This window comes from Anas acuta, chromosome 2, assembly GCF_963932015.1.
Source record: "Anas acuta chromosome 2, bAnaAcu1.1, whole genome shotgun sequence".
Classification (NCBI taxonomy): domain Eukaryota; kingdom Metazoa; phylum Chordata; class Aves; order Anseriformes; family Anatidae; genus Anas; species Anas acuta.
The window spans coordinates 60,146,667-60,174,409 of record NC_088980.1 but is presented as its reverse complement, the minus strand read 5'-3'; the positions used below and the strand labels follow the sequence as shown (position 1 = coordinate 60,174,409).

The following is a 27,743-nucleotide window of genomic DNA, read 5'->3' as shown; positions in this document are numbered from 1 at the left end:
GGAACATCCTTATGTCTCCCTCTCTATGGTACAGTTTTACTTAACTATGGCCAAAGCAAAATCACCAAGACTCAAACATGAAACATATCTACACCACTGATAAAAGGAACACTTAAGATCACCCATAAAAAAAAAAAAAAAAACTCTTAATTTTGGTTTATTTCACATACTGACGGTATTTGGGATTTAGTGACTTAAAGTTTCACCTGTAAGGTTTGTTTTCCCTATTTACACATTTAACAGACTGAGATGCATAGAAAAGTAATTTATCTTCTCAACTTGGCTTAAAAAAAAAACAAAAACAACAAAAACTGAGCAAGGCTCAAATGCAGAGCAATTCCTTGAATTACATAACTGATTTCTTCTAGATGGAAGGCTTCACATTACTTCTGCCATCCCACAAGACAGAAAGCATTTGCTAAATGGAATCTTTCAAAATGCAAAACTTGTAAAACTCACTCCCAAGGAATACTGTTTATTTCAAATAATTTAAGATTTCTGTGTTTGAGGTAATGTTGCCTACACTCTAAGAAGAAACTATTTTATTTACTTGGAACAATTTTTAAACGCTACTGATTTTCAGAAATTCTCTGGAAATCTTTCTCCTATTTAGAACTTCAAATCTTTTTCCTATTTGCTACTTCAAGGTAGAATCACACCAGCTATTCAGCAGTAGAAGCACTTCTCAGAGGGAACTTGCTCATTCCAGACTCAATGAAGAACCAGAGAATATGTAACCAGAGAAAATACTCTTCGTCACAGAGAATTTACAAGAGAATGTTTTGCATCTATAAGAGTTCAAGAAGTAGCTTGCTTTCTTTTCAATAAAAATGTAGTTTTTCTTTGCGATTCAACACACAGCAATGCTCTAATGCATAGACAGACTGTTCGGTTCAACAACACCCAGTAGATCCAAATAAAAGATTTTATTTAAAAGGCAAGTGCTTCTTGATCAAAATAAATTTTCTTCAAATTGTAAAAAAAAAAAAAAAAAATCAAAAAAAAATCATCCTTTCCACCTGATCCACATTATAATTTATTTGTTACACAGACGACTTGTGCCATTACACAAAAAAAAAAAAAAAGATATACTAAGAATAGAAAGAAATAAACATTTTCTTCTTATTCTTCATCTTAAAAAGCAGCTTTTAATTAAAAAATATAGTTAAATAAAGAAATCATTGACATCTCTATACGAAGGCGCAGCACGAAAATCTTTAGCTTGAAGCCAGGAAAAGTCTGGAAAAGATGTAACAACATAAAAGCTTTAGAGTAGAAAGTGGTTTATATGGCCTAACCTTAACTTCATCATAAGAAATCACCCTCCCAGCAGCCACTGCTAGGACTTCAGTAATAAAGAAAAGTAAAGCAAAGAATAGCAGATTAGAGTGAATGGCATAAAGAGGATGCAGGGATTTTGTTTCACAATTTTTAATAGACACTAAGACCCCTTATGACTTGCTACACACCTAGGCAATGCCCTACCATCTTTACACAGAAAGATGAGGATTTCACCTTTAGGAACCAGTGTGGAAGAAGAGGGCCTTGGTCATGCACCTAAAAGAAAGATGACAGTACTACAAATGAACTCTTCCAAGTGCCTGACCTAGAGAGGAATGAATACATGTCTAAGACATTTAATGCCTGTCTCCAGAGAAAATCTCCACTTCATTTGAGCAAGTCTTTGAGTCAAGTCATTTACTTCAGCAATAGAAGAAAAGAATTTGTGTATGCTTTACTCTGGTCTTTCCCAAACAGATTACTCTACAGAGAAAGAAACTGCATCTTTAGCAAGTGGTATACATGAAATCTAATTGGTACTATAAGACAGACACCAAAAGCCTTTCCTCTTTTGAAATGCAGTCAGCATCTCCTCTGTAGGGCCAAGGAACATAAAAAGCTAAAAGAAATAGGAGAACATCATTAGCTTGACTTTTATTAATACCCAGGAAGGTCACTGTTAATCTGACCGTTGCTATCTATAAAATTTCCTCCAAAGGTTGTGCCTAGGAGGCTGGGTTTTGGCTGCTACTTTTTCCCCTTGCACAACAACTGTGTAATTAGATTTTTCAAAAATATAAACAAAACCTTTCAACCCTCCCATGCAGCTAGCTGTGTCAGCTTTAGAACATACGTTCTCTCTGCAAACATGCCAACGTCTTGCGATGGATACTCTGACAAGGGCTGACATTGCGATGAAAAACTGATGCTTGGTTACCAGATTTTGTGACAACACCAGAAGGGGAATAAAAAATAAAAATTTAAAATTGCTAATCCCCTTCCTCCCACCCCCATGGAAAATGGGGAGATTGAAGAATAAGTATTAAAGATTAAAAATATTAAATAATAATAAAAGAACAGAAAAAATCAACAAACATGCACAATTAAAAGAAACGTTTAACATTCTTAAAAAGAATTTTAAATTGAGTATTTCGTTCATCCTCTAATATCAGGAACCAAAATAAAAAAAAAAAGTCTGCCTCTTCTCTTTCAATCAATACATTCCCTTAAGAGTCCAAGCTTCAAAACATTCACATAAAATATTAGCGTTATATATTTGCAGTAGATAAACTGAACTAGCAAGGCAATCAATCAATTTTCAATTACTTGTGGCAAGTAGATAAGACGATAGTGTACACACTAACAACTGACAATAGTCACCTAATGAGCAGGCTCAAACCTTATGGAAGTCACAAGCCTCCGGGGGTCCATAATTAATAATAGTCATTAACAATCATAAATATGTATTTCCTTTTCTGTCTTCACAACAAAAGTTTATTACATGTAAACTGAGACGTCCTCATCACAAAACCACCCAAGTGTAACTTCTTTCAAGGACCACAAAATGTCTCTTGTTTTATGGGGGTGGAGGATGGGGATGAAGGTGGCAGGGGGTAGTTCATGAAATGCATTCGCAAAATTTCAGGTGTAGCAAAAGCATTAATTTATTTATTACTCAGTATATCACATCATTTTACATCCCAGTAGATGTGTTCTAAATAATGCCATACTTACAACGTCAAACTTCTGTGTGATGTTCCCCTGGACATCAAGTAAATAAACTTTGCCATAATGTGTTCCCAGTGCCAAAAACTGTAAAAGAAAGAGATTGATTATACAAAGAGAAGACACCACAACCAGAACTACAGCAATGCTAAATGAACTTCAGGACGTTTAGCAGATTAATGATTAGCAGCACTCAGAAGAAAAAAAAAAATAACTTCTATAGACAAAGCTTATTTTAGCACCTAAAGAATAAAACAGGGCTTCAAGCCCATATTACTGTGATAGTGCAAGTTAGCTGTCAGAATGAGTCATGAGGACCCTCATCTACTGACAACTAATGGTGTGTCTGCAGTCCGTACACACTGCCTGATGGACTGTGGCAGCAAATTAAAAATGCAGTGTGAAAGCAATGAATAAGACACAGATCTGAAACAGTTCTGTACTCCCTTCCACAGCTTTCTTTCAATTGCAGTGGTTTCCTTTGGGCTTCATTTTAAAATTTCCTTCATCATTAACACAAAACAAACAAACCATTGAAACACAGGAAAAAGCCACTGGTAAAATACTGATGGATTATGGAAGGTCTCTGGTTGCATTTAAGCACAGAGATAACCACTGGGTTTGCTTTCTTTCACGTAGTAACACTTCTATGTCGAACACTCTCAAGATAAATAATGCCTCGCCTTGGCAATCTCAGGGGTTTCATTCTAAAAATAGGTAACAAAATAAAGAAATCTCCACACAAATACATACAATCACAAACTTATTTTGATACAAACAAGAGTGCAATTGATTCTGAGAGATCTGCTGTTAATTGAACCATGTGAACTACTACTAAGGAGTACCGAAGTTCTTCCTTTTCTGTTTGATTTATGACAGAGGTTTCTTTTATTCCCCCCCTCCTTTTCAGCATTACTTAAATAGTCTAGGCTCCTCAATTCTCTGTATTTCACTGCATGTGAGCATGCTTCATTGCAACCTATAATGAAATGCTCAAATTTACAGGCACTGCTAAGCGTGTCAGTCAGGCAGCACAATCTTTAAAAAATAACCTTACAGAAAGTCAAGGTTTAAAAGGATTTATCAAAATGGAATTGCTTAAAATGAAATTTCAGTTCAGGCACTTAAAATATGAAGCTACATTAAAAGGAGTCAAAAAAGGGAAAGAAGGGGTTCATTAGAAATTCATCCCCTGCAATGCCTTTCACTCCTGCAAGGTTGCCTTTTTTCAGGAAGAAAAAAGTCCCCCGGGTAAAAAAATCAATACTGGTTAATAAAACATCAGGTGTGCAGACATAACTAGGTATGACTATTCCACTGCACAGGCCTGCTTGAATGCACCAGGTGCCATGACGATTAGTCATCCAGTGCAGACAGCAAGCCTGGTGAAAATATGATGCTTTAGCAGTGAAAAGAAAAGGAAATAATAATAATTCTGGGGGGAAATTAGTTGGAATAAGGGTTCCTAGCACAGTTAAAGTGCTTTAATCAGGGACATATTTTGCATAACACTATGTCATTTTGTTAATTATTAGTCTTTAGCAGGGCTTTTCCCGTTTTAGCAGGAAAACAAACAAAAAATCTAACCAAAGAATACCCTCACAAAACCTATGACCCACCTTCATTCTTCAGCTCCCTGCTGTAAGAGACATATTCCTAAAAGACTCTGGCACCTAGCTTCTAACCATATTGATCTTTCTTATAAATAGTGTATCTAGTTTGCTTGAAAACTACAAGTGTTGGGATACTTAAACAGCTTTCCTATATTGTCACTCCTTGTGACACTACAGTTAAAGCAGTATCTATGCATTTCCTTATAGAAAAATTCTGTTTATTTCTTGGCTTTCAAAATTTACCTGAAGCTCAGAAAGGTTAATGCACACAGGTCACAGCCCAGGACGAAATACTTGCCAATTTTCAAAATATCTGTTTAATTCTAAGTTGCCAAAAACATTTTAAAAAGACTTATTGTTTTCATTCCCACAGTTAAAATACAAGCTTCATCTTAAGAGCCTCTTGAGCCATGGCAACAGTCCTTTGAGTAAAAGAAACACAGCACAAGTCAATCTAAAAATATAGCCAAATAATAGAGATAGATGCCTCAACAATAACCGTTAAGGAGCTATTACTGGCTGTGAAAGATTATACATTCAGAAAACAGCAATTATGTTTTACATACTAATAGTTATTTGACAAATCATTAACTCTCATACTTTCAGATGTTCTTTAGAATTCTTCAATATTTAAAAAATGGTCTCCAATATTTATAAAAGAAAACACAATTGTTTCAATCAAAGAAAGAGATGAAGTTTCTTCACTGCAAGAACAAAGAAACAGTAAAATTTATTTACACATTGTTGTCGATCCCATTCTCCCATTCATTCTTGTACATCTGAAACTTTAATAGTATTAAACCATTAAAAAAAAAAAAAAGATTAAAAAAGCATTGAAATTACTTTCCTTCACACTGTATTAACAGAAACTCAGCCATCTACCACAGTTGGATAAATACTAAGCTGGCCCTTGGAATGATCAAGTCAGTTTTCAGGGATTCAGCACATATAAATAAGCATAATATATGACATATTATATGACAATTTCTTTTCTGAGATAAAGGGAATTTGGGACTTTATCTCAAATGTAGTTCATGGTACTGTCCATAATTAAAAGCTAGTGAGCATTTCCCAGTAGCTTACGTAAACATTGCATCTAACAAATTACGGCACCTTGAATTCTCACCTCATTTTCCTACTGAGAAAGGAAGGATTGTTCAACATAGGCTTACCATGAATTTTGTTTATATTATTGTTGGCTTGCGCTGCACCTGTAGATTTGGCAGTACTTCTACACAGAAATATATTGGTGCATTATAAGCACAGATAAAATACATAAAACCTAAGCAGAAGTACTATCTTTGCCTCAAAATAGCATGATACCTTTTCATGCACCGTCATGCAGCTGGCTGCATCCTTCTGTAGAATTTCAGTCACTCCATTAGAAAGCCGTTCATACTTCAGCTTAGGCTCTTCTTCACTCTCATCTTCCTATATTTTTAAAAGCATAAGGAAAGAATGAACAAACAAAAAAAAATTAGAAGTTCATTTTAAATAGAAAGAAATTTACAGATACCCCACAACTGTCACACAGCAACAGGCGAAGATGGATCACCATCATATCTTAACAACAGCCATTACAACCAAAAGCCAAACTTTCACATTTTTGTCATTCCAGAAGGTTTGGGTTGTGCTTTTTTTGTTGTTGTTGATTACTCTTTTCACTCCAAAGTTCTGGGTGCAAAGAAAGACTGTTTAACAGCATATCAATTCAGCTGCATTGTAAGAGGCACTTAGTTAATATCTAAAAAGCAGGAAAAAATGTATATGTGTACTTTGTTACATAAAGTTAGTCATTCCCAATTCAGAAGAAAAATATAAATGGCCGGTGGGTTGGAACTGAATGATCGTTAAGTCCTTTCCAACCCAAGCCATTCTATGATTCTGTGATGATTCTATGATATGGAAAAATGGATGATAAAATAAAGTGTGCCGCTATAGCCACATTTAACTCTAAGCCGAAGCATGCAGGTTACAAAAAACTTCAGGACCTTTACAAGATGCTGCACCTCTGTAGGAAGGGTAGGGGCAAAACACTGTGAACAAAAATAAACAGAATCCACTAGGAATAAGTTAACTGTACAAAACATACCAGTGGGTTTATGTTCAAAGCAAGAAATATAAATATGTTGTTGCAAAACTGTCTGGGGAAAGGATCCAGACACAGTATGTTGTTACGGATCACCTATATCATCTGCAGTAAATCCCAAAGCTTTCCTTTTTTCCCCCAAACATGTTAAGTATTATCACCAATCACTAGCAAGATGCAAAGACAATGGCATACTGTGAACAAAGGGGAGACGGAGCTAAAAACCACAAGGAACAAACTCATTGCTCACACAACACCCAACATGCTTATCTCCTAAGAAAAGGAAATCCAAGGTGCAAAATAGGACTCTGGTCATTGGCATCTATCTGTAACAGATGGTATACAGCGGTACAATGCCAGGGAGAGATTTCATAACCTTCAATAAGCCTCAGTTAATACTACACATACCTAGACGTAAAAAACACACATATATCCCTTGGTTCTCACTGGGAAACAGTATACACCTTTCCTAATAATCTCCTACACACACCGCCAGTTCTAATGAATGCATCAACATTGAGTGTATTTTCCACACAAAACATTTCTTTCATTCCCAAGCCACCAAAATACAGCAATGAGTGCTTTAGGAAAGCAGATCCCTTACTTCCCACCAACCACTGGTTTCAAATTTCTAGAACAAAAAATGAAAATGCACTGTGTCGGCCTATGGCAAAAGAAGTCTATTTGTGCAATGTTTTATTGTAGCTAACGATCTGAAAAGTAAAGGTGGAAAAAGAGATGCATTAATAAAAATATTTTAAGTTGCCTTTGGAGTAGTAGCAAAGCCAGTCTTTCCCATTTACCATGTGTGCTACCACTACGCACGTTAATAAGCACATGTCCTCATACAAACCATTTAAAAGCCATATAGACTAATGGAAACATTCAATATTTGGCACCCTGCTTATAGAAATACACTGCAAAGAGAAGATCTTTTAATATGTTATTCCAGAGTTTTGTGACAGAATACAAATGAGATTAATATAGGGATGTCAGCAGTCCATGACGTAGCAGCCTGAAGTGAGGTGTCAAAATGTCCACCAAGAAACAATTTTATTCAGTAAAGCCCAACACTGAACAAAGTTGTTACTAGACAGAATGACAATGTCAAATTACAGGGCTGTATATAAATCAGCCAAATTACTTGTGCCCACAGATCCTTAATAAATGACTGCAGTGGAGCAGGAGGAGGTAATGTCAAAGAAAAAGGAGGATAGGGAGCAGAAGGAGTATGCGTCTATTTTACAGCAATTAATGCATTACTGCATTTTATACATTGCTTACAAAGATTACACTTGAAATGCATGGGTAATCTGTGAATAAATTCATAAAAGTCAAAATTGAACTCCAGTCATCTAGTTTTTATAAGATCCCACATGTTGCCAAAGTCTGGACATCAAATGTGCAACCAACGTGAAAAGTTAATTCTAGTCTCTTCAGTACTTTGCATAAAAGCATTCATCCATGGACCATTAGATAAAGTTACTGTAAATAAGTTTTGCCTGTCTTACTTATGAGCGAAAACTAAGTAATTTTGCCTGCACATGCATATACAAAAAACATATACTTTCAGAAGTCAGTGCACTGAAGCATTCTGCCAGGCTTCAAGAAAAAGTAAATAAAATGAAAACTTCAAATATAAGGCACAATGATGTACCCATTTCATGCTTTCTTGACAGGTATCTTTTATGTTAAGTAAAAGTCAAGCTAAAAGGTGAATTGAAATGTGTGTGTGGAAGGGGAAACTTTGCTGTGAACAAAGTGAAACGAAAAAGGTGATTTGCAAAATTGCAAGATTTCCCTACTGCTTCAGACCCTACCTTATGCACTAAATGCATTTGATGATCCCTTCTTCAGAGTATCAGAGTTTAATCATTTTAAAGGTATTTTTCTATCATGAAAAGCTGTTATGCAGTCTGAACTTCTAAGGTAAACACAAGCCAGTGTTAATAAAAAGCAAATCAATAATTTTTGTTAAATTTTAATAATCCTGAAAACCTACAAATAAAACCATCAGCAGCCTGAGTTGAGATGACAGTTAGCTGCGTTTCTATGACAACCTGGAGGAATTGTACAAGTCCTGACTCGCAGCAAAGCTGCGATATAAACAGAGTGACATTTACCCCAGACAAGAAAACTCACAGCTTCCCTTTAAAAAAAAAAAAGAAAAAGAAAACAAAAAAATAAAAATCAATTTCTCAACTAACATGGATTTTTACTAAGTGTATGGCACTTTTAATTAAAGAGAAGTCCTTTTAACCATCCTAGAGGAATCTAAACATTTGAAAATAAATTTTCTAGCACTTCTTCTTGTACCACTGCTGAACACTTCCTTCCATATAGCCTGCCTAAAAAAAAAAACAAAAAAAAAAACAAAAAAAAAAAACACAACACAAAACCACTGAATTCTGAAATTCTTGTCAAATGTATTGAGAGAAAAAGAAATATATACTCTACAAGATGTTTAAAGTACTCCACAGATGGCGGCTTTCAATTCTGAAAATGAAGAAGACCACAGAGCTGACAAGAGGAAGCTACCCTTGGGTAGGTTTAAAATAAATAATAACCACTTTTCAACCACAGGAATGCTAATTTGAAACTCATTTTCCATTTATTTTTCTCTTTGCCTGTTACTGCTGAAGCCAAGAGTAAAATTGCTCAAAACACACAACAAAGAACTTGCTCCAGGTATCCATAAATATTTCCTACTGAAAGCACGCTTCCAATTGAAAGACATATTCTAACCAGCCGGGGAGACCAATATACATCCCTTTCTATTGAGGGCTCTCGTTTGTCACTGCTGAGCTCCTGAAATGAACACAAAATGAACACAAACTCCCCTTCCTTCTCCTACCACCCCAAGGGAATGAAGCTCACTACCACATCCTCCTCAGGCCGAAGGGCACTACAAATGTGCAATGTGCACTCCAAAGGCGGGTTTCACTGCAAGAAAGCTCATCTGCCTTACTAAATGCAAGTTCGTGGCCTTCTTCAGGTATTCTGGCCCTGCCTTTCCTAGCTTGGAAGCAGGCACAACCTCAGTGAAATCACGAGTCGAAAACCAATCCACATAAATTGGTCCTTGCAAAGTCAATTTCCAGCAAGAAGCTGTGGGCAGCTCCTGGAGTTATTCCATTAGCCCACATTTGCTCCTGTAGCAGCGGATCTGCCCACAGGACAGTCTGTCACATGAACTACATGCTCTACTGATTGTGGATACTCTAATTATGTTACGGGCATTGACAGCAAAGTGTCATCCTTCCTGCACGATTTGTCCTCTAAGTTTTTCAAAGCCTTTATGGAAATAAACGGTGCATACATTATAAGGCAAATGCCCTTCATCTTTGCTCGCATGTTGTCCGTCCAGTTCAAGATAGAGCCCCAATTACCAGAGGTGGTCATCCCGGCATTCTTTATGCTTTCAAGTTTTGACCCTGCAAAGCATTTAAACTCAAATGGAAAAATACCTGAGCTAATCACTCCCGGGATTTCAAGGGAGCTCCACTCACATCCTACTGCAACAAACCCTGGTGTCACTGGTCTTAAGAGGTCATGTCTTGAAGAAATGAAGGAAGAAAAAAAAAAAAAGAGAAAAAAGGAAAAACACCAGCTCATTTTCATACTTTATTTCAAATTCATCTCTGTTTGAGAAACTGTAAGAAAACTGCTAAATTGGCTCAGTTTCTCCCAGCTTAAAAGCCATTAAAAATGCTCTGCTGCCGAAGTACAAAAACAACATTTCTTGACATTTAATGCAGGCCAGATTTGTGGAAAGCCATGTAGAACCAACTAAGAAATTATTTTTTCCTTCCAAAAACAATTATCACTCAGAAGAAAAAAAAATTAAACTAGTTACAGTTTCAGAATTAATTAATTGATGAACTATGCAAAAATCTTGAGTTGAACCAAAGAAATTAATGCAATTTATTTTGGGATTGAAATTAAGGTTCATAGAGCATCCTCTGTTATGCAAAAAATAAACGCATCCTTTTTTCGTTGCTGATGGTAGGTTCACTTATTAAAGAAATCCAAAAACAAATAAAATACGTAAAAAGACTTCTAGTCCCAGAGCACAGTCTCCATGAAGAATTACTTAATTCTCTAAATGTAAAGAAGCACAAAGTGCAGTAACATTTCCAGCAGCACTCCGTTATCAAGATCACCAATTACCTTTGCAGATAAATCAAGTCTCTCTCAACAACTTCTTGACTTGATCCAGAAGAGAAAAATGTCCAACTGTTAGCTTTTTATGGAAGTGCTGCCTTAACTGGAGGGCTAGATTTTTATTTTCAAGTTTAATTTTGGAAGGTCTCTGAGAGGTGCACCATCAGTGGGCATTTACACCAGTGCACCACTTTTAAGACAGCAGAGTCCTGAGCCCTCATGAGTCTGAGGAAACCCAGCCTCCCCTAACCACCCATTTGCAAGACATGGGAAGATGGCTAGTGAATTAAATAATCCAGCAAAAAACTGCTGCAAGTCAGCACATCACACAGGAGCAGCACACGATGTACCACACACACGAGGTTTAATATTCTTAAAGCAGTTTTCAAAATTATTAAAAGACAAGTTGTAACAAATCGCTAATGTCTGTTGATGGATTTACGGAATAACATTGTAATGTTACACAGTTTGTACATCCCTTCAACTTCCAGCCCAGATGACCTCTTCAAATGGTTTGGGTTTTATCATGCTCATCATTTTAAGTATGATAACACCTTGGTTATAATTGTGATGGGGATAAATCAACTTTTTCCCTCCTCCTCTATTATATTCCCATTTACTGGGCACAAAACAGTCTTCATAAATGCTACTCTCACTTTATGCCTGCTGGCATCCAGTTATTACCTGTACTTTAAAGACAAGAAGTAAGAGGTAAAAACTTCGAACCCATATATTAGATCCGAATCAGTGCATAATCTATTTGATATCAAAAGGGATTGAATAATATTTCTACAAAGTTGTTCGCTTTCCTCTACCCCAAAATCCAACATGCTTTTTTTCCCTACAGTAAATCCAATCAACCTGATATTAACACAGGTGGCACTCAGCATGTATACCAGCAAAGCCCTGTTCTTCTTCACGATTTGGAAAGATCGCTTTATTTGAAAATCATGACCAGTTCTGGTCAGAAATGGGAAGAGAAAAGAGGTTTGGTCTGGAAAGTCTTAGAAGTTGGGCTTCTTCCATTGGAACATCCGACTTCTTTAGTGTTTGTCTCTGTCGCCACAATATTTGAAGGAAGGCTCCCACAAAAAAAACATTTTCGCCACTCCTGTCATGGGAATCATAAAAGCCCATACCCAAACTCAGTTTTTTTCTCAAAATCAGTATTTAGGTCCCAGTTATTGTGAAGAATGGTTAAAGGAAAATCATTATTTCTAATAAAAAGAGTTGAAAAATCACAACACAAATAGTTTCTAACATTTGTGTTTCATTATTGTAAAAACGGAAGTGTGTCTCTACTTGGTATAATGAAGAAACACAAACTGCCAATCAGAAGCCCATTCACTCCTAGCAAGGTAACACCTCAAAGTTATAAATTAAAGATCTTCAAGTAGATCTGGCTACATTTACTTTTCAAACAGATCTCTGTGTCCTGAAATGATGCAACATTTCACTTTATTTGCAAGGAAGCATCTCAAACACCACCTTCCCAGCTGCTCATTTCTACGTTTTACCTCCTTTTAAAAGAAAAAGGAAACAAACACAAAAGCAAAACCAGAAGAGAGCTCTCCATCCTTCACTGTTTTGGGACCTATATCCACTTGTGCTGAAAAAACAAGTGACATTGAGCCAACAAAGAGAATTATACTAGGAGATATACACCTATTGCATAGTAAAGCTTCATCTTCACTCTCTCCATCCCTAGGATATGATTTCCAGACTCCTGTTCCTGTCTCGGTGATAAAGAGACTACCCGTGCTATTTTCAGGATTAGGATCCTGACTCAATGTCTCTCAGTGCAATCAACTCTCTAACACTAGAAGGATGCTAAGAAAAACTCCTAAGTTTTTCTTAGGAAGTAAGGCCTTTAACCCAAAAAAGCTCAGTTTGTTAGGTAATAAAGGAACTAGAACAAGATTTCATTGCAAGTTGTTGTCGTATTTATTGTGCCAAATTTAAATATTGTGTGCTTAACCAGACTTCGTGGAGGCTAAAAGTGACTGAGAAAATGCAAACCTCTTTTACTCTGAAACTCCAATACTGAAAAGTTTGTTCCCACAAAAAGCTGAATCAAACAAAACCTAAAAAGACAGTTTCCTTTAAAAAAAAGAGCTGAATTATACAATTACTGATCTGAAGTGACAAACTGGTTAGTAATATCAATAAGGAAAAAAATTACTAAGGTGGGCAAGGGGTACAAAATTATCTTTATAAAACCTTGGCTATTCAGTGTCACTTGTGTGACAGTGCAAAATGCAGCAGCCTGTGGACTTTTGACAGTATTTAAACACAGGTTCTGTGAGAATTAGTTTGGAATAAATGCTAAAATCACTCAGAATAAATAAATAAATCCAGTTGCCTGGCTGTACAATTACTTTCTCTTCCATAACCATTGGTACACAAAACAAAAAGATACAAAGACTGAAATTTCTAAACTATGAAGTCACGCTTGTAACTTGAGGTGCTAACAAACATTTTCCTCTAGTTCTCTGGTGAAAATACAGTAATGCTAGCTCAGTGAAAGAAGTGGAGTGAATAACCTCCCATCCAGTTCCTTTATGATTCCTCTTACACAAATTGCCAATAGCTTGCCAGTATCTGGCTGTAAAATTGGCAAACATGGATTACGATGTTGAAATTTCACACAGCTGTTTTCTGTTCTCCCCATGCATTTTCTACAGGGATTTACTTAATCCCTCAGCCTCTTTGGGAAAATGCAGATATCCACCAGGAGCAAGGAATTACGATACTTCTGCCAGTGAATATGTATCAAAACGGGCTGCATTCAGAGTATGAAATAACACAGAGATGAAAGGCAAAGCAGAGAGCATTTTATTTCTTCTCAAAAACGTTGTGATACGCAGAATGTCATACTATATTTGTGGAACACCAACTGAGGATTCATTTGCACGGGTTTGAAGGAGCTGGGCATCAGCCAAGTTGTGAAGCAGAAATAATGCAGATGACACACTGCAGATGAGCAATCATCATAAATCACATGTACAAAAAAATAGTAGTAAAGCCTATATAGCATGTGATTTGGTTTCAATACAACTCCTGTAAGTTTCTTTTATTTTACTGATAATTTTGTGCATAGCAAAGAGTACGCGAAAACTTTTAAATCCACTTCAGTGCTAAAAAGCACAGGGTCAGTCCATCCGCTTCAACTGCGCCGTACACAGAGGCAGCACAGGACAGGCTGTTTTATCTTCCACGTCTCAAGCCAACTCCAGCAGTGAAAAATCCAAGCAGTTCAAATCTCAATGGAACTACACATTTCTACTTGTACTTTCCGTTTGCTGAGTAAGGAACTTGGGCAAACATTTGTTTCCTCCATGAACACCACTTGAGCAGTCCGGTTGCCACCATGTGATGTACTGCACATGAAAACCTTTCAGTGCAGTTTTGGGAATGGTAGTTTTTAAAGTTACTTCTACCCACTCGCTACAGTGAAAGCTGAAAGGAAATAGCCGAGTTTTCCCACTACTTTCCATTTTCCACTCAAAGTGTTATTCCACCCAGATGAATGCATTTAGTATTTTGGAAAGGCCACATCTGCATACTCTGTTAACACACTAGTTTTGCAATTGCATTTAATTTATGTAACATGCTCAGCAGCATTTTGACTTTTTATGTATTCCACAACACACAGACAGAACAGGCACTTCTGGTTAATATTAATAGCTCATTAAAGGAAGTATCTAATTTTCACTGAAAACCAGAAGATATTAAAAGAACTTAGCAATAATCCATTTTTTTTCCTGCAAGTCAATCCTCTAACGATGTATATTATAACCTTAGTTACTAGTCACTGCAAACTTGTTTTTCAAATTAATGTATGAAAAGATTCCATTTAAACTTCAATAAATAATTCACCACGCTCATCCTACTGACTCAAATTGATAAATTATTTGCATGATACATTTTCTCATTAATAAGGAGGATAACTTTCTATTTAGAATTTATATCTCTTTTCCTTCCGTTCTCCCTACTTAAAAGGCCAATTTCACTTAAAGCCATGCGGGGAGAAGCAATCTCTCTCCAGATTGCTCAGGTATGTGAAACGTTCTTGCGCATTTTCCTCCCATTTTATATTTTTAAAACAACAGAAAGAGAAAAATGGCAACTATAATGTAAAGCTATTCAGTGATAAAGACAGGAAGGATGATGACATGAAATGATTTACCAAAGGTCAGACAGAAAACAAAAAAATGCAGGTTGGGCTGAGCTACAGTAGCCAAGTCTACTTCTCATTCATTTTCTGTTGCAACGGTGATGCTCCTTCAAAAACTACTAGCCGCAGAAGAGCTCACCTCTTCCAGCCCAATGGTCAACCCTCCATGTTAAGAGAGCATTTTGATGGAAACAGAGTATGACAAGGAGCCTTTTTAACCAGATGCTTTATTTACTTGAAATGATTTAATTGCTTTGACCTAATCCAGACCTAGCCTACAAGACTTAGATCTGGCGTGCACTGAAAAGGAAAAGAAAACATCAAGGCTTTTTAGTTGTCCTCCTGTTAACATTTACGTATTTCCTAACTATGCTCAAGTTCAGATCAGTTTTTAAAACCTTAAAGAACAAAAGAACAAAAAAATTTCAGTGGAAAAAGTGTAAAGGTGAGGGACAGTTGTAAGCCAACATAAACTGTTTGAACACTGTGTTAAACAAGAATTTCTAAAACACTTCCCCGCTACAAATTCTCCTAGAATTTATTAACACATTAATAGTGTTTAAATAGCTAACAGAATAAATTTAATGAACAAATATATCCCTTTCACAATGTAGCAGTGATCAAAGATCAGAAAACAGGCCAGAAAACTGAGACTAGGGAACATAAAAATGGAAGTGCTAGAACTGAAACATACAATGCTATACAGAAGAGAGACATGAACCGTAACAGACAGAAGTACCTAATAAAAAAAGAGAAATACGCATATTTACACAGCATTTTAATTCTGAGAAAACAAATTATTATTCTTCAAAACCGTTTGTGGAACATAAGCATCTGCCATTTTAGTTGGTAGTTTCCTTTAATAGGTCAAGAATCCAAATCAAAGAGTTTACCCTCCATGCAGCGCAGCCCATACAAAAATCAAGTGTAATTCTTTACATAATCATAGAATCGTTTTACAGGCACAAGAACTAGTTTTATGATTCCACTGACACTTCTTTTTGAAAAGGTCCTTCCTGTAAAGGAAATAAGTACTGGACCAGAGCAATCTACTCCAGTAAATTAAAAAGGAAGAGAAAACATTAAAGACTGACTAACCAAACTTCAGGAAGTTAACTTCAATTCCCTCATCAATTTGGAAGGTTCTGGTTTTTGATACTTCCCAAATTTCATTTCATCAGAATCTCATACTGACAACAAGTGTTTCATGAGCTAAGAAACTTGTCAGAGGTAAGAAACTACTGCTCCATTTCATAAGTGGGGTAGGATAGGAAAGAGGAAGAGCATAATTAAGCCAGTACACCAAGTCTGAGGCTGAGACAGGAGCCAAAGGTCCCAGGACTTAAAGACCTGATTCAAAACACTTCTGCATGCAAGGTACACATGGAACAACTGCTACTAATTTATGCAGACCAGCAATTTCCAAGGATGCAACGTAAATGATATGCCTTTTTCAGTACAAATTAATTCTCAGTGAGAATGTTTTGTGCTCTATCTATACAGTGAAGATAAAAAATAAAATCTGCTTGATCTCGTAAGATTTCATCATGTCAGATGGTGAATTTTAAGTTTCGTACCGTGCAGCACCAACAAACCAAATCATCACAATACATCAATGCAGTGCAGAACAGCATGGAGGTTCAGAGAGAGGAACTTCAGGAAGACTAAAGTTGACTCTTTAGTAAGCTTTTGTTTGAATTAACAAACACAAGAACTCTGTTCAGAGAATGCAAATGACTCATAGGTGAACTTCACCTTACATAGTGCTGTATGGGCTATTGTAATCTAACTATTCCTTATTTTAAGTTTAAAAAAAAAAAAGACTTGTTTTCATGTAAAATAAAAATTTCTTTAATTCACTCCATCATGGTCCATTATGTAATATAATACAATTCTCTCATTAAAATAAAAGCCTTCTAAAACCAAATTACAGCCTAAGCAGCAGCAGCAACTTCAATACAAGAAAAATACTGTTGTGCATCCCACTTTACCAGTATGTTGCACTGCTACTGAAGAAATCTCAAGTACTTCCTTAGTTTGATTAGCATCATCTTCTGCTGCTTCACTGGCAACATCTAAGAAGGATCTGCCTGACAGAAAACAGCTCAGCTAAGAAAAGTCGTATGTTAAAGAAACAGACACATTACAAAAAAAGAAAAATATTTTGAAAACAGAAATTCAGACTCAGGCTATACATAATTTATGCAGATTTTTTTTCTCCACAGTTTATGAACAAGCAAAAGTCAGATTTATTTATTATCTGTTTTTAAGGTCTCATCATATGTGACAGTAGAAACATGCAGCTCCAGGTGCTGTAAAATAAAATTAAGTAAGCTAATGAAACCTCATTATGCTAGGAATTTTCAATCAAACAAAGCTGCTCAGGCTCAGCCCCAAATGCAGCCCATTTGATGATGGGGTTGGAAGTAAAGCAAGTATACTTAAGAAGCACAATTTGAAACAAACTAACCAAAGAGGAAAAACAAACAAAGAAAAGATACAAAGAGAAAATGATTGTGCTTCAAGAGCACAGCAGAAATACAGTTTTTTCTCTTGAGAATTAAAATACAGAATTAAAATATATGATGCTTCCTCATCATATGAGTCTGTCTAAAGGAAAATAAAGTTTATAAAATCCCATATCAGACATAAGCATATGAAATAAAGTCTAAGTTGTACTGTAGTTACAGAAATGCTGTAGATCTTTCCTGGTAAGTGCTGACATAATCAGGCTTCTCAGTGTGAGGATCCTGATAACTGTTTAACATCTGAACATACGCATCACCTCTGCTAATTAACACCTCTGAACTTTACACATTCTGACAAACAGCTGGGGAGTATTAAAACCATTTAAACAGCCTTAAGAACTCAACTTCCTGAGAAGCAAAAGTTGCAACCAAACTTACAAAGAGGGGGCTCGTAGCTGATGTACATTCAAAACAGTCATTTTTACAGACTCTCCCATTTGAGGCCTATTGTAAAGCTTTACCTCCAGCCTGTGCTAATGAGCATTCTGGCATTTGTTAAAGACCATTTCATTCAAATCAAATCAAGCAGGTAGCAACTTAGGATTAGCATGCTATTTACTAAGAGCTAATAAAGGAATCACACTAAAGGAGTTGCTGCATCAAAAAGAATCACTGCATGATTACTCTGTACTAAGGCAATGGCAAAGCAGTATAAAAAGAACTGAAAAAAAACATTCCATATTTTGCTTATGCATCCAGTTCAGACAAGTATGTGATTTACTCAAAAGAAGTTACTTAAAATTTATCTTCCTCCATAGTAGAAAATATTCTTGTAGTACAACTTATACACATCACATATGTACTGAAACCAACAGCAGTAATTTTCAATTGTATGGAAAGCATTTAAATGAAGTTAAGTGCAACCAATTGTATATGTAAAAATCTTTATTATTGTAATGGCAAGACTTCAACAAAATCTATGCCATAAATATTATTTTAAATAGATCATATAGGACACTGACAGCAAGGATTATTCCCAGATTCTAGTACCATCACCATAGGATTCATCCCCAATTATTCAAACTATGAGCCACCCAAAAAAAATCATACAATTTTACAATCAGAAGAAGTAAGAGCAAAGCCACCAGTTCAATCTTATCTCTGTCCATGCTTCAAACAATATAAGCACACACTAACAACATTCAGACTTGGTGGTTCTACCGCTGTTTTTATACCACCTTTGATATTGCAAAAGCTGTATGATGCCTATTATTTCTTGAAGTGAAAACAAAGAAAAAATGCCAGTAATCTGGCAACCTAATTATACTAATACCACTGTAAATACTTAATTTGTAAAGGGCTGTGTTGAAAAGCTATTAAAGTACTACTAAACCAAGCTCCTCCTTGCAATCGACTTTCAAGAAGAAAAATCTTGACAGGTAGCCATGCTCACTATCCTGCGAACGTCAGCCCTTGGGAGATTATTTTTCTACAAAATGCTGAGTACTTGGCCCAGTTTTCATGTAAAATAAAAATTTTATTTTAATTTAATGTGTATTTCACCTCATTAAGCTCCCCCCCCCCCCCGCATCCAACGTAGCTCTAGAACAAAACCATTTCATGCTGGGCAAAAAGAGTCTGGTCCCAGCAGCTGTCCCACACAGCAACACGCAGGAAAAGAAATCCCCCAGAGAAATCCTTGCTGATCACTACGAATGCCCTACAGTGCTACCACAGCCACTCATGAAAGGCAGAGGAATAAGTTATCCCACAATCAAAGCTACTGTCCTCTGCAGAAGGATTCTTTCAAAAGCCACCACCACAGCCTCTGCAGAATCTACCATCCTGGAAATTAGGATTTAAACCTCCTTTGAACTTAAATAGAAAGCATGAAGATTTGGCACTAGGAAAATAACAGAAAATCTTCCTACGAGCAAATCCTTTAAAGTTCTGGAAGCCTAGGAGCTACTTTCATTTATATACATAATGGGTGAAAATGCTCAGTCAAGCTAATACCATGCTCTAAAATCTGTTCTTGCTGGTGGTCTCAACTGAAGCTGCTCAACTTCTTCCTTCCTATAGTCACCCTAGAACACACTGAAGTCACGTATCTCTTGTCAAATATCTTATGACCCCTTCAATGATTGCAGCTTTGGAGTTACTACAGTATTGTCCCCAGACAAATTCTTGAGTTCTCTGTAGTTCTCTTTCTCTCCTCACCCTAGTCCACTTTTTCTAGCAGGTAGACAGCCCTCTCTCGAACATGAGACAGTTCTTGACAAAATGCAATCTCAAGAACAGAGACTTTATAGAGCATGATTAAATACAGGCTTTGAAGTTATTAAATAACACAGGAACTACTTTAATGTATTACCACTGAATATATAATTACACTATCAATTAATTTTTCATTTGTTTCATTTTCAAACAAAAGTCCGAACACATGAATCTTTCTCTCAACCTAATTCATTTTACTACAATTTGGTGATTGTGTATTTTTTTTTTAAATACAAGGAAGAACTTACTAGCAAATCACAGCTCCTTTTAAATACCTGAAGTGCAGCTTAACACCCTTGCTATATAGTACCAGCACAACTTTTAAGTAAGCAGATACCAAAACAAACCAAAAAGCATGGTATTTTTTCACACCGACAAAGTAGCAGCACTAACACTGATTCAGGTACCAAGCACTTTAAGCAGACTTACCTCAGATTCATCTGTTGATTCTTCATTATACCCACTTTCCTGGAAACAATGCAAAAAAAATAGGGAAAATTAGCTAAGCGCATATATAACGCTAGACAACTGAGCAACAGTTCCCCTTCTAAGTACTTTTTACACCTTTATTAAGAGGCATGAGAAAACTGGGAGCAACTCAAAGTTCAGAGTGATTCTGAACACATCAGAAATTATCCTTTGCATTCATCCCCAATTCATGCACATGTAATCTAGTGCCACACTGACACTCAGTGGCACCAGCTGACTATGAGACTATAGTTGGTTACCTGGCTAAAAGAGAGAGTGAACAGCATCATCTGTGAAGTTTCCCTCCCCTAAGAAGCAGCAGTAAGTTTTGCAATGTCTCCTCATGTCTTGACTCACACAGCAGAATAGCATTCTCTGGTTATCTAGCAACTAGCTCTTGTATTCAACTATTATTCACTTACTTTAAAATTAACTTCAAGACATTATCCATAGAAATCAGCATTGAATGACTTTCTCCTTCCCATCTTACATCAATGCAAACCAAGTGCCTTTCTCTTGCCTTTGAAGCAACAGCACCTTTAAAACATCTCTCTCTGGCAAGACAGTGAATCTTACTGTCCTACAAAAAAATTTAAGTCAACTTCTGCTAATCTCTCACCTGTCCACTGATAAAATCTGCTGATGCAATGCCTCCTCAAAGAGGTCAGCAAAATGAAGATTTACTTAATGCATTTGTCATTATCAATAGCAACAAAAGGTTACAACTGATACGCTGACAGTGAATGTAAGCATTTTAACAACAAAATATGATATAAGTAAAGAATGAGCAGGAGAGAAGGCAGCAACTTCCCATAAGCCTATGAGATAATATCTGGACAATAAAATAAATAGGTAGGGAATTTCATAAGAGAAGGCAAAAAAAAGAGACAATTACCAACGGCTTAAGGAGAAATGAAAGGGGAAGAAAATTTAATGCACCACTGACCAGTGTCATCTTTAGTTTGCTAAATTTATTTATTTTCCTTATTTATAAAAGGCACTGCTTGTGACCTCTAGGCAGAAAGCAAATGCATGCAAATGCCTCGTGTGCATTACAGGAGGTTCGCCTTTAGTGACCATCACAACTGATCAGAAGAGATGTGGATGGGGGAGAAGACAAGCACTATTTTTATTTCCTACCTGAAACAAGATGTTACTATAACTGCTGCCCTCTCATTTCCTGCATCATACTTAACACAGTGATGTCCACCTCTAAAACATGTATCCCACAGAAGGGTTATCTGCCTAGTCTGTATTTATGACTTGAATAGGAAAACGCCAATTGGAAAGGATATGGGAGTCAAGGACAAATGAAGAGGGATTAAAACCTAAGCATCTTTTCAAGTCTGGGTTTGATGTTTTGTGTAGCACTGGTTCTTTGTCATTCTCACTGTCTCCACTCACTAAACACAGTTACTTCTCAGGAAACAGCAATTTTGTCATATAGAATCTCTGCATCTTAAATTCTACTTAACAATAACAACCAAATGACACAAGAACTAAAATATCATGATGTAACATTGCTGGCCTATAGGACAAGCAATAACAAAGTCCAATGCAAAAGATCACCAGATACCTAACAGAATTTTTTTTTTTTCAGGGACACTAAGAGTTGCATACTCAACCGCTTTATACATCAAAACCATTAGATATACCATGTTGATATTCTAACGCAATTCTCATAGTTGATAACAAAAGAAGAATTTGTTTGGGGAAAAAAAAAAAAAAAAAAAAAAAAGATCTATTCTCCCCCCCAAAAAACATGCAGTAACTAAAAGTGACATTTTTGCTGTTACACAAGATTTGCTAGTAGTGCTGCTATAACACTTAATTTTTTCCCCAGTTCCTAATTGTTTTGACTATTCAGGAAAACACAGATGCAGGGGAAGAAAGTGACAAGAGGGTGAGTTCACTATGTAAACACCAGACAGACAGACAGACACACACACACACACGAAGTGGAATAACAAAGCCCACTTTTACACTTGTTGATATTTATATCCACCTGTCACTTAAGATTTAGTGTAATCTTTCTTGTTTTATGTTGTTATGTTAAAGGACATCCTTGGACAATACTGGCCTACGAAATCAGGGCACACCAGAAGTTGATTCAAATGATGAATGTGTTTTGATCTGGGACTGCTACCAGTCCCATATTAAAATACTGTTAACGCTACCGTATTTGAAAGCTACTGCGATTGTGGCTACAAAGTTTCATAACTGGCACTGAAATTCAAGAAAATTGTCAGTGGCCTTTATGATTAACTAGGGAAAATGACATTCAGTAATTCAAAGGGAGTCTTGGCATAGGAAACAAATAACAGAGTGGTTTGGAAGGGATCTTAAAGATCACCCAGTTCCAATCCCCCTGCCATGGGCAGGGACACCTCCCACCAGACCAGGTTGCCCTAAGCCCCATCCAGCCTGGCCTTGAGCACCTCCAGGGATGGGGCACCCACAGCTTCTCTGGGCAACCTGGGCCAGGGCCTCACCACCCTCATAGTGAAGAATTTCCTCCTATTTGTTCCTTGACAATAACTTAGCTGAACGCATTTAGAATTGACTCGTACCTAGCAACTCACTTCGTTAGCAACTTTCTGTGAAAAGTTTTCTGCTTGACTTCTCCCACTCGCACAGGCAAACTGGAACAGCAAACTGCAGTTACGACTACCCTGGGGTTTTGTCAGGTTACTTCCCCCTCCCACCAAATGCACAAACCAAGAGGATTATACTCCGCTTCTACTTTTTAGTAGTCTTGTAATTGTGGAAAGGAAATCCCTCAACAGGGATTTGTAGATAGCCAGAATCAAAAGTCATGTAGGAATGACTGTCACTGGTAGGTCTCATACTCTAAGGGAAAATCAGTGGTGCAGTCCAGTCAGCTGGCAAATGCTCGTGCTCAAGCAGCCTAAGAATAGAGAAAGGCAACACGGATGAGGACACCACAGAAATGCAAAGTAACCTCTGACCCTTATAATCTCTCATTTAGTAGATCCAACATAAGCTTTCAATAGATTTTCCTATCTAATAAAACGGGTATAGAGTTTTCCCTTCACTTACAAAACCAGATGTTACCAAGTATATTTTTAGTCTCATAACTTGGATCTGCTGGGAAGGGAAAATTATGAACTTGGATTTCCAAGAAACTGTGCCAACATCCACCCACACAGCAATATACACCTTCCTTCCAGTACACCTGTGCATATTCTGCACAGAAAATCAACAGAAACGAGTAAGATACGATAATGAAAGTTTGCAAAACACAGACTGCTTTAATCCTTTATGTTATTGTAGAAGGTAAGAAGATTTATCAGGGTTGGTTTTATCCTGAGAGCTCTCTTCAGTGTTGTTACAGTTAAAAATTCACCAAATCAGGCAATGAAGCCTCCCCAAGAGAAGCCAGCCCCTAAAACAAAACCCCTGACAGTGGAAAATGTGTAAACCAAATGCCTTTTCCCAAACAAGAGAAATTTCCCTATAAGATTTTTAAAGCTCCGCCACACTAAGGTTTTTTAAGAGAGACAGAAGTCACCTTGTCAAAAATAAAAGGAAAGGAAACTGAGGAAGTATTCAGAGTAGTGAGGAACTTCATTGCTAGCTTGCATTTTGTCTTCCTGGGAAGGAGTCATCTGGAAAAGGGGAGCTTTATGAGGCCGCTCACTTCAGAGAGGTGGGGATCACAAGTTCCAAACTGTCCCCGTTTGCCTGGGAAGATTCCCCTGCTGAAATGCACTCGTCCACATTCCCTGTACCACAAGGCACAAGCGAGTTTCTTACCCCTTTTAGGGTTCTCAGCCCCATCTAGGGCCCCTTTTGGGGCTGAGAAGGACCCTTCCCTCCCTTCACCCCCCTAACCTTGACTTGACGAGACTGCCGGCTGCCTTCCACCCACCCACCCTCACACCCAGCCCCCGGGGGCTACCCAAACACCTTCCCCCCTCCTCCACCTTCTCCCCCTCTCTACCCCGGGCGCAGCAAGGCTCGGACCGCCGCCCCCTGGCCCCTCGGGGACCCTGCCCCACCGCTTCCAGGGGCCTCCCCGGCCCCACTCCCCTCTCCCTGGGGGCTCCTGCCCCGGCCCCGCGGCGGGGCAGCGCCCTGCCCGCCCCTCGCTACCTTCTCTGCGGCTTCCGCCATGGCGCGGCCGGCGGCCGTCATGTGAGGGGCAGGAAGGCGGTGGGGCGGAGGCACCCTGGGAAATGTAGTTTGGGGAGGTTTTTGCTGCCTTCTGTCCGTCTTTCTTAACAAGACGTCTTTCTGTCCGTCTTGTTAAGCCACACGATGCCGAGGGCCGGTCCCAAGTGTGTCGGCCAGTCCGTGAGGTCAAGGTGCGTTTATTGGTGCCCGCCTGAGCTTGGGCTGTAGGGCCAGAAGGGCCTTACAAAGCCGGCATCTCTTTCTGCAGTTCTAAGAGCTGCTGTGTTTTCTCTTTTAAAACAGGTCCGAATGCCTTGCTTGCTTCCAAGCTACTTTTTCAACATGTTAAAAACATAACCAATGCTAAAAAGCAGTAGGCTGCACTTTGTATCGCTCAAGTTCTGTCAGTGGAGAGGGCTCAAATCTAAGCTGGAACTACTGTGTACAAAGTCCTTACTGCTGCAGTCAATGAATTTAAAACGTGGTTTAGTTTGGCTACTAAAGTGAAATCTAGACTGCTATGCTGGAACCCAATGACCATAAGGCCATGAATTGCAAATTAAATTCAGAGAGTATTACTATGGCACTGGAAGTCAGGTATATCATTCTATGCTTCTGAAAAAAAAATAGGAATAGCCTGGGTTTTGACAAAGGAAATACAACTGTCCCTTAAAGACAAACTGAGGGGCTGACACTGGGCTGAGGGAGAGCTGTCAAGTCAAAAGTATTAATACAAGAACATATAACTATCATGACTACTTTTTTCAACCATTACCAGATGTCTACGGACTATCAGGACACCCCAGCAAAGAAATTATAAACGCCATCCTGGTCATACACACCAAGGGACTCCACAAAGAAGATGTTTGGCTGCCATAGTACAAAATATTTTTGAGACCTCATCTGGGAAAAACTGAATTTCAAGCCACCTGTGGTCCAAAAAGATGAATTCAAGATGAAAGGGGGCAAATCTGAAATGATCACAGAAATTTAGGGCCTGTTTTATTGGTTTCTCCAGTCTAGAAATAATAGGGAGCTGAAGAAGAAAAGGAGCTATTAAAATGAAAGGTACAAGATGAAATAGTTGCCAGCTTCAAAACATCTGATGCATTTCAGCTGGAAATGAGAAGTAGATTCCCATGTATCAGACAGGTGAGGTCCTCAGAAGAACCTTGCTGGCAAGAAACGTAGCTAATTTCAAGATGAGGCTTAATAAACGTCTGTAAGAGACTGTGAGAGACATTTGCTGATATCTGTGTTATCTATACATAGAAAACTCATTCCAGTCCCATTCTGACCTCCTTGAATCTTAGTCGTGTTGCTGTCAATGGAGCCAGGATGTGTCTTATCTGGTACTTGAAGACAGTGTATAGCTAGTGAAAGGAAACTTTGCCTGCTGTGTTTTTTTTTTTTTTTTTTTTTTTTTTTTTTCCCTCATTTAGGAAAAAAAAAAATATTAGGGGGTTTGGTTTTCAGTTTTGTAGATTTTTGTTTTTCCTAAACAAAGACATTTTGTAGTATGTTTTAAACTGTAATAAGCATTAATAACTGACTTTATAATTGCCAAGAAAAACAGAGTGTAAGGGAGGGATGGCAGATTCTGTAAACTTGGCTATTATAACACCTAATGGGACACATTTGTTCCAAACAGAGCAGTCAAAGAACAGCTGTTTTTGTCTCCACTGCACATAGAATAAGTGGTATAAACAATGTGATTTACTTACAGCACGCTCCTTATGTCTGGCAAAACTGTATTTTTTCTTGTTTAGGCTTAAGGTATGAACTCAATGTGCCATGATTATAGGTTTTTATTGTGTCAGAAAAATTTAATATGTTAACATCCGATTCTGCTACCCCTACCACACCCATCCCCCAAAAGTGCTGACATCCATCAGATTGCAATGACATCTATTGAGTCTGAAAATCTTTCAGCACTTCCCACAAAACACTCAGCATCTGACAGGGTTGGACCTGAGAACATCTCAGTTAACCGTCAGAGAGAAAACGCTTAAAAATAGTTCAGCATAAATGGAAAAATACAGTACCACCTAAGGGAAGTGAATGTTCCAGCCTAACCATAAAAGTTGTTCTCTCTCACTGTCTGCCAGCATATAGATTTGAAGTTTTGGTGAAATTGGTTGTACAAATGAGAGACTGTACAAGTGGGGGAGGTTTGGGTCCCCTGGTAAGATTATGAACACTGTTAAGTTTGGGTGGAGCATTTGTGCTCAGATCCATCTCAAGTGATAGTCTGGCTGTACCTTATAATTTAGCTTTAACTTGATTCACCTAAAATAACACTTTTCGTAAGTCTTTTTAAGTAACAATTTCAGCCATACCAAGATGGTTTTAATGTTTACAGTGCTTTCTTTAATGCAGTTGACAGGACTTCAGGACACGTAAAAAAGAATGCTGACACCCCCATCAAGCTTTCTAAAATTCAAGTCTGTCAGGAGTTTTTGATTTATCTTTTGCCACAGAAATTGGAATTATCTTTGAAACTTGGACCTTGACCATTACTCAGATTTCAAATGCTGGCTTGAATTTTTATTTCTTGCTTTAACACACTTTCTCCCTGACTACTGCGAAACATAACAAGTAGCAAGTATCCATGCCATTTGGTAAAGATTGTATTTCAGGCTCCAAGAGCTCTCAGTTGCTCTCAAGTAGGACTGATTCATCCAACAAAATATTCAGCTGAGTTATCTCTTTCCACTCTCACCACCACTTATTCAGTAAAAAAAAGAAGAATAAAGCGGTGTTGTCTGTAATTTAATAGCATTTAAAAACACTGTGCTAGATAAAACATAGCTAATATTGTTGTCAGAACAATAGAAGTTCAAAGGCTTTCCTCTTTCTGTTTGTTTGTTTTTTCAAAGAAACTTGCAGAGGCTTTTCTTTTTTTTTCCCTCGCTATCAAAGAATTATTTCTGTGAAACTACTTTCAATTTGTACCATAGCTTCCCTTTGTACTTTAAAAAAGATCCTATTTCACCTGCTAGCATTATATTGTTTTGCAAATGTTTACTTTTTTCTTTTTAGTCCACATCTAAAATTTATTTTATGAAAATTCCTCATGAAATTAGTATCAGACCAATGACTACAAAAACCCTTTTAATTATAAAGCAAAAAACATATAAATATATTTTAATGACTTGAAGCTAGATTAACCATGCTTATAAAGCTAAACTCATATGCAAATCTTCATAGTATAGTCATTAACAAGAATAAATAAATACCTCTTTGTATTTTGTATTTTGTATTTTGTAAACATAGTAGCACCATGTGAACATCATAGTAACTGTCTTCTTTAGTTGGAGCTAAAGATTACCTTTATGCAATTT

The 27,743-nt window shown here is 37.4% G+C and overlaps 1 protein-coding gene across 4 annotated transcripts in view; it reads right to left on the bottom strand.

Moving 5' to 3' along the window:
• VPS41 (VPS41 subunit of HOPS complex) overlaps nucleotides 1–24,496 on the bottom strand; it is a 107,622-nt gene extending 83,126 nt beyond the window's left edge. Inside the window, exons 1-4 of one of the 4 annotated variants that reach the window (XM_068674962.1) lie at nucleotides 24,379–24,496; nucleotides 20,224–20,262; nucleotides 5,943–6,050; nucleotides 3,016–3,093 (exon numbers count right to left, since the gene is read on the bottom strand). In XM_068674962.1, coding sequence (XP_068531063.1) covers nucleotides 3,016–3,093; nucleotides 5,943–6,050; nucleotides 20,224–20,262; nucleotides 24,379–24,420 — 267 coding nt within the window. In that variant the 5' untranslated portion in view covers nucleotides 24,421–24,496. Of the gene's footprint in view, nucleotides 1–3,015; nucleotides 3,094–5,942; nucleotides 6,051–17,040; nucleotides 17,140–20,223; nucleotides 20,263–23,794; nucleotides 24,003–24,378 lie in introns of those variants that run through there. The other 3 variants (XM_068674961.1, XM_068674964.1, XM_068674965.1) reach the window with 3 other exon arrangements.
• Nucleotides 24,497–27,743: the final 3,247 nt, after the last annotated feature.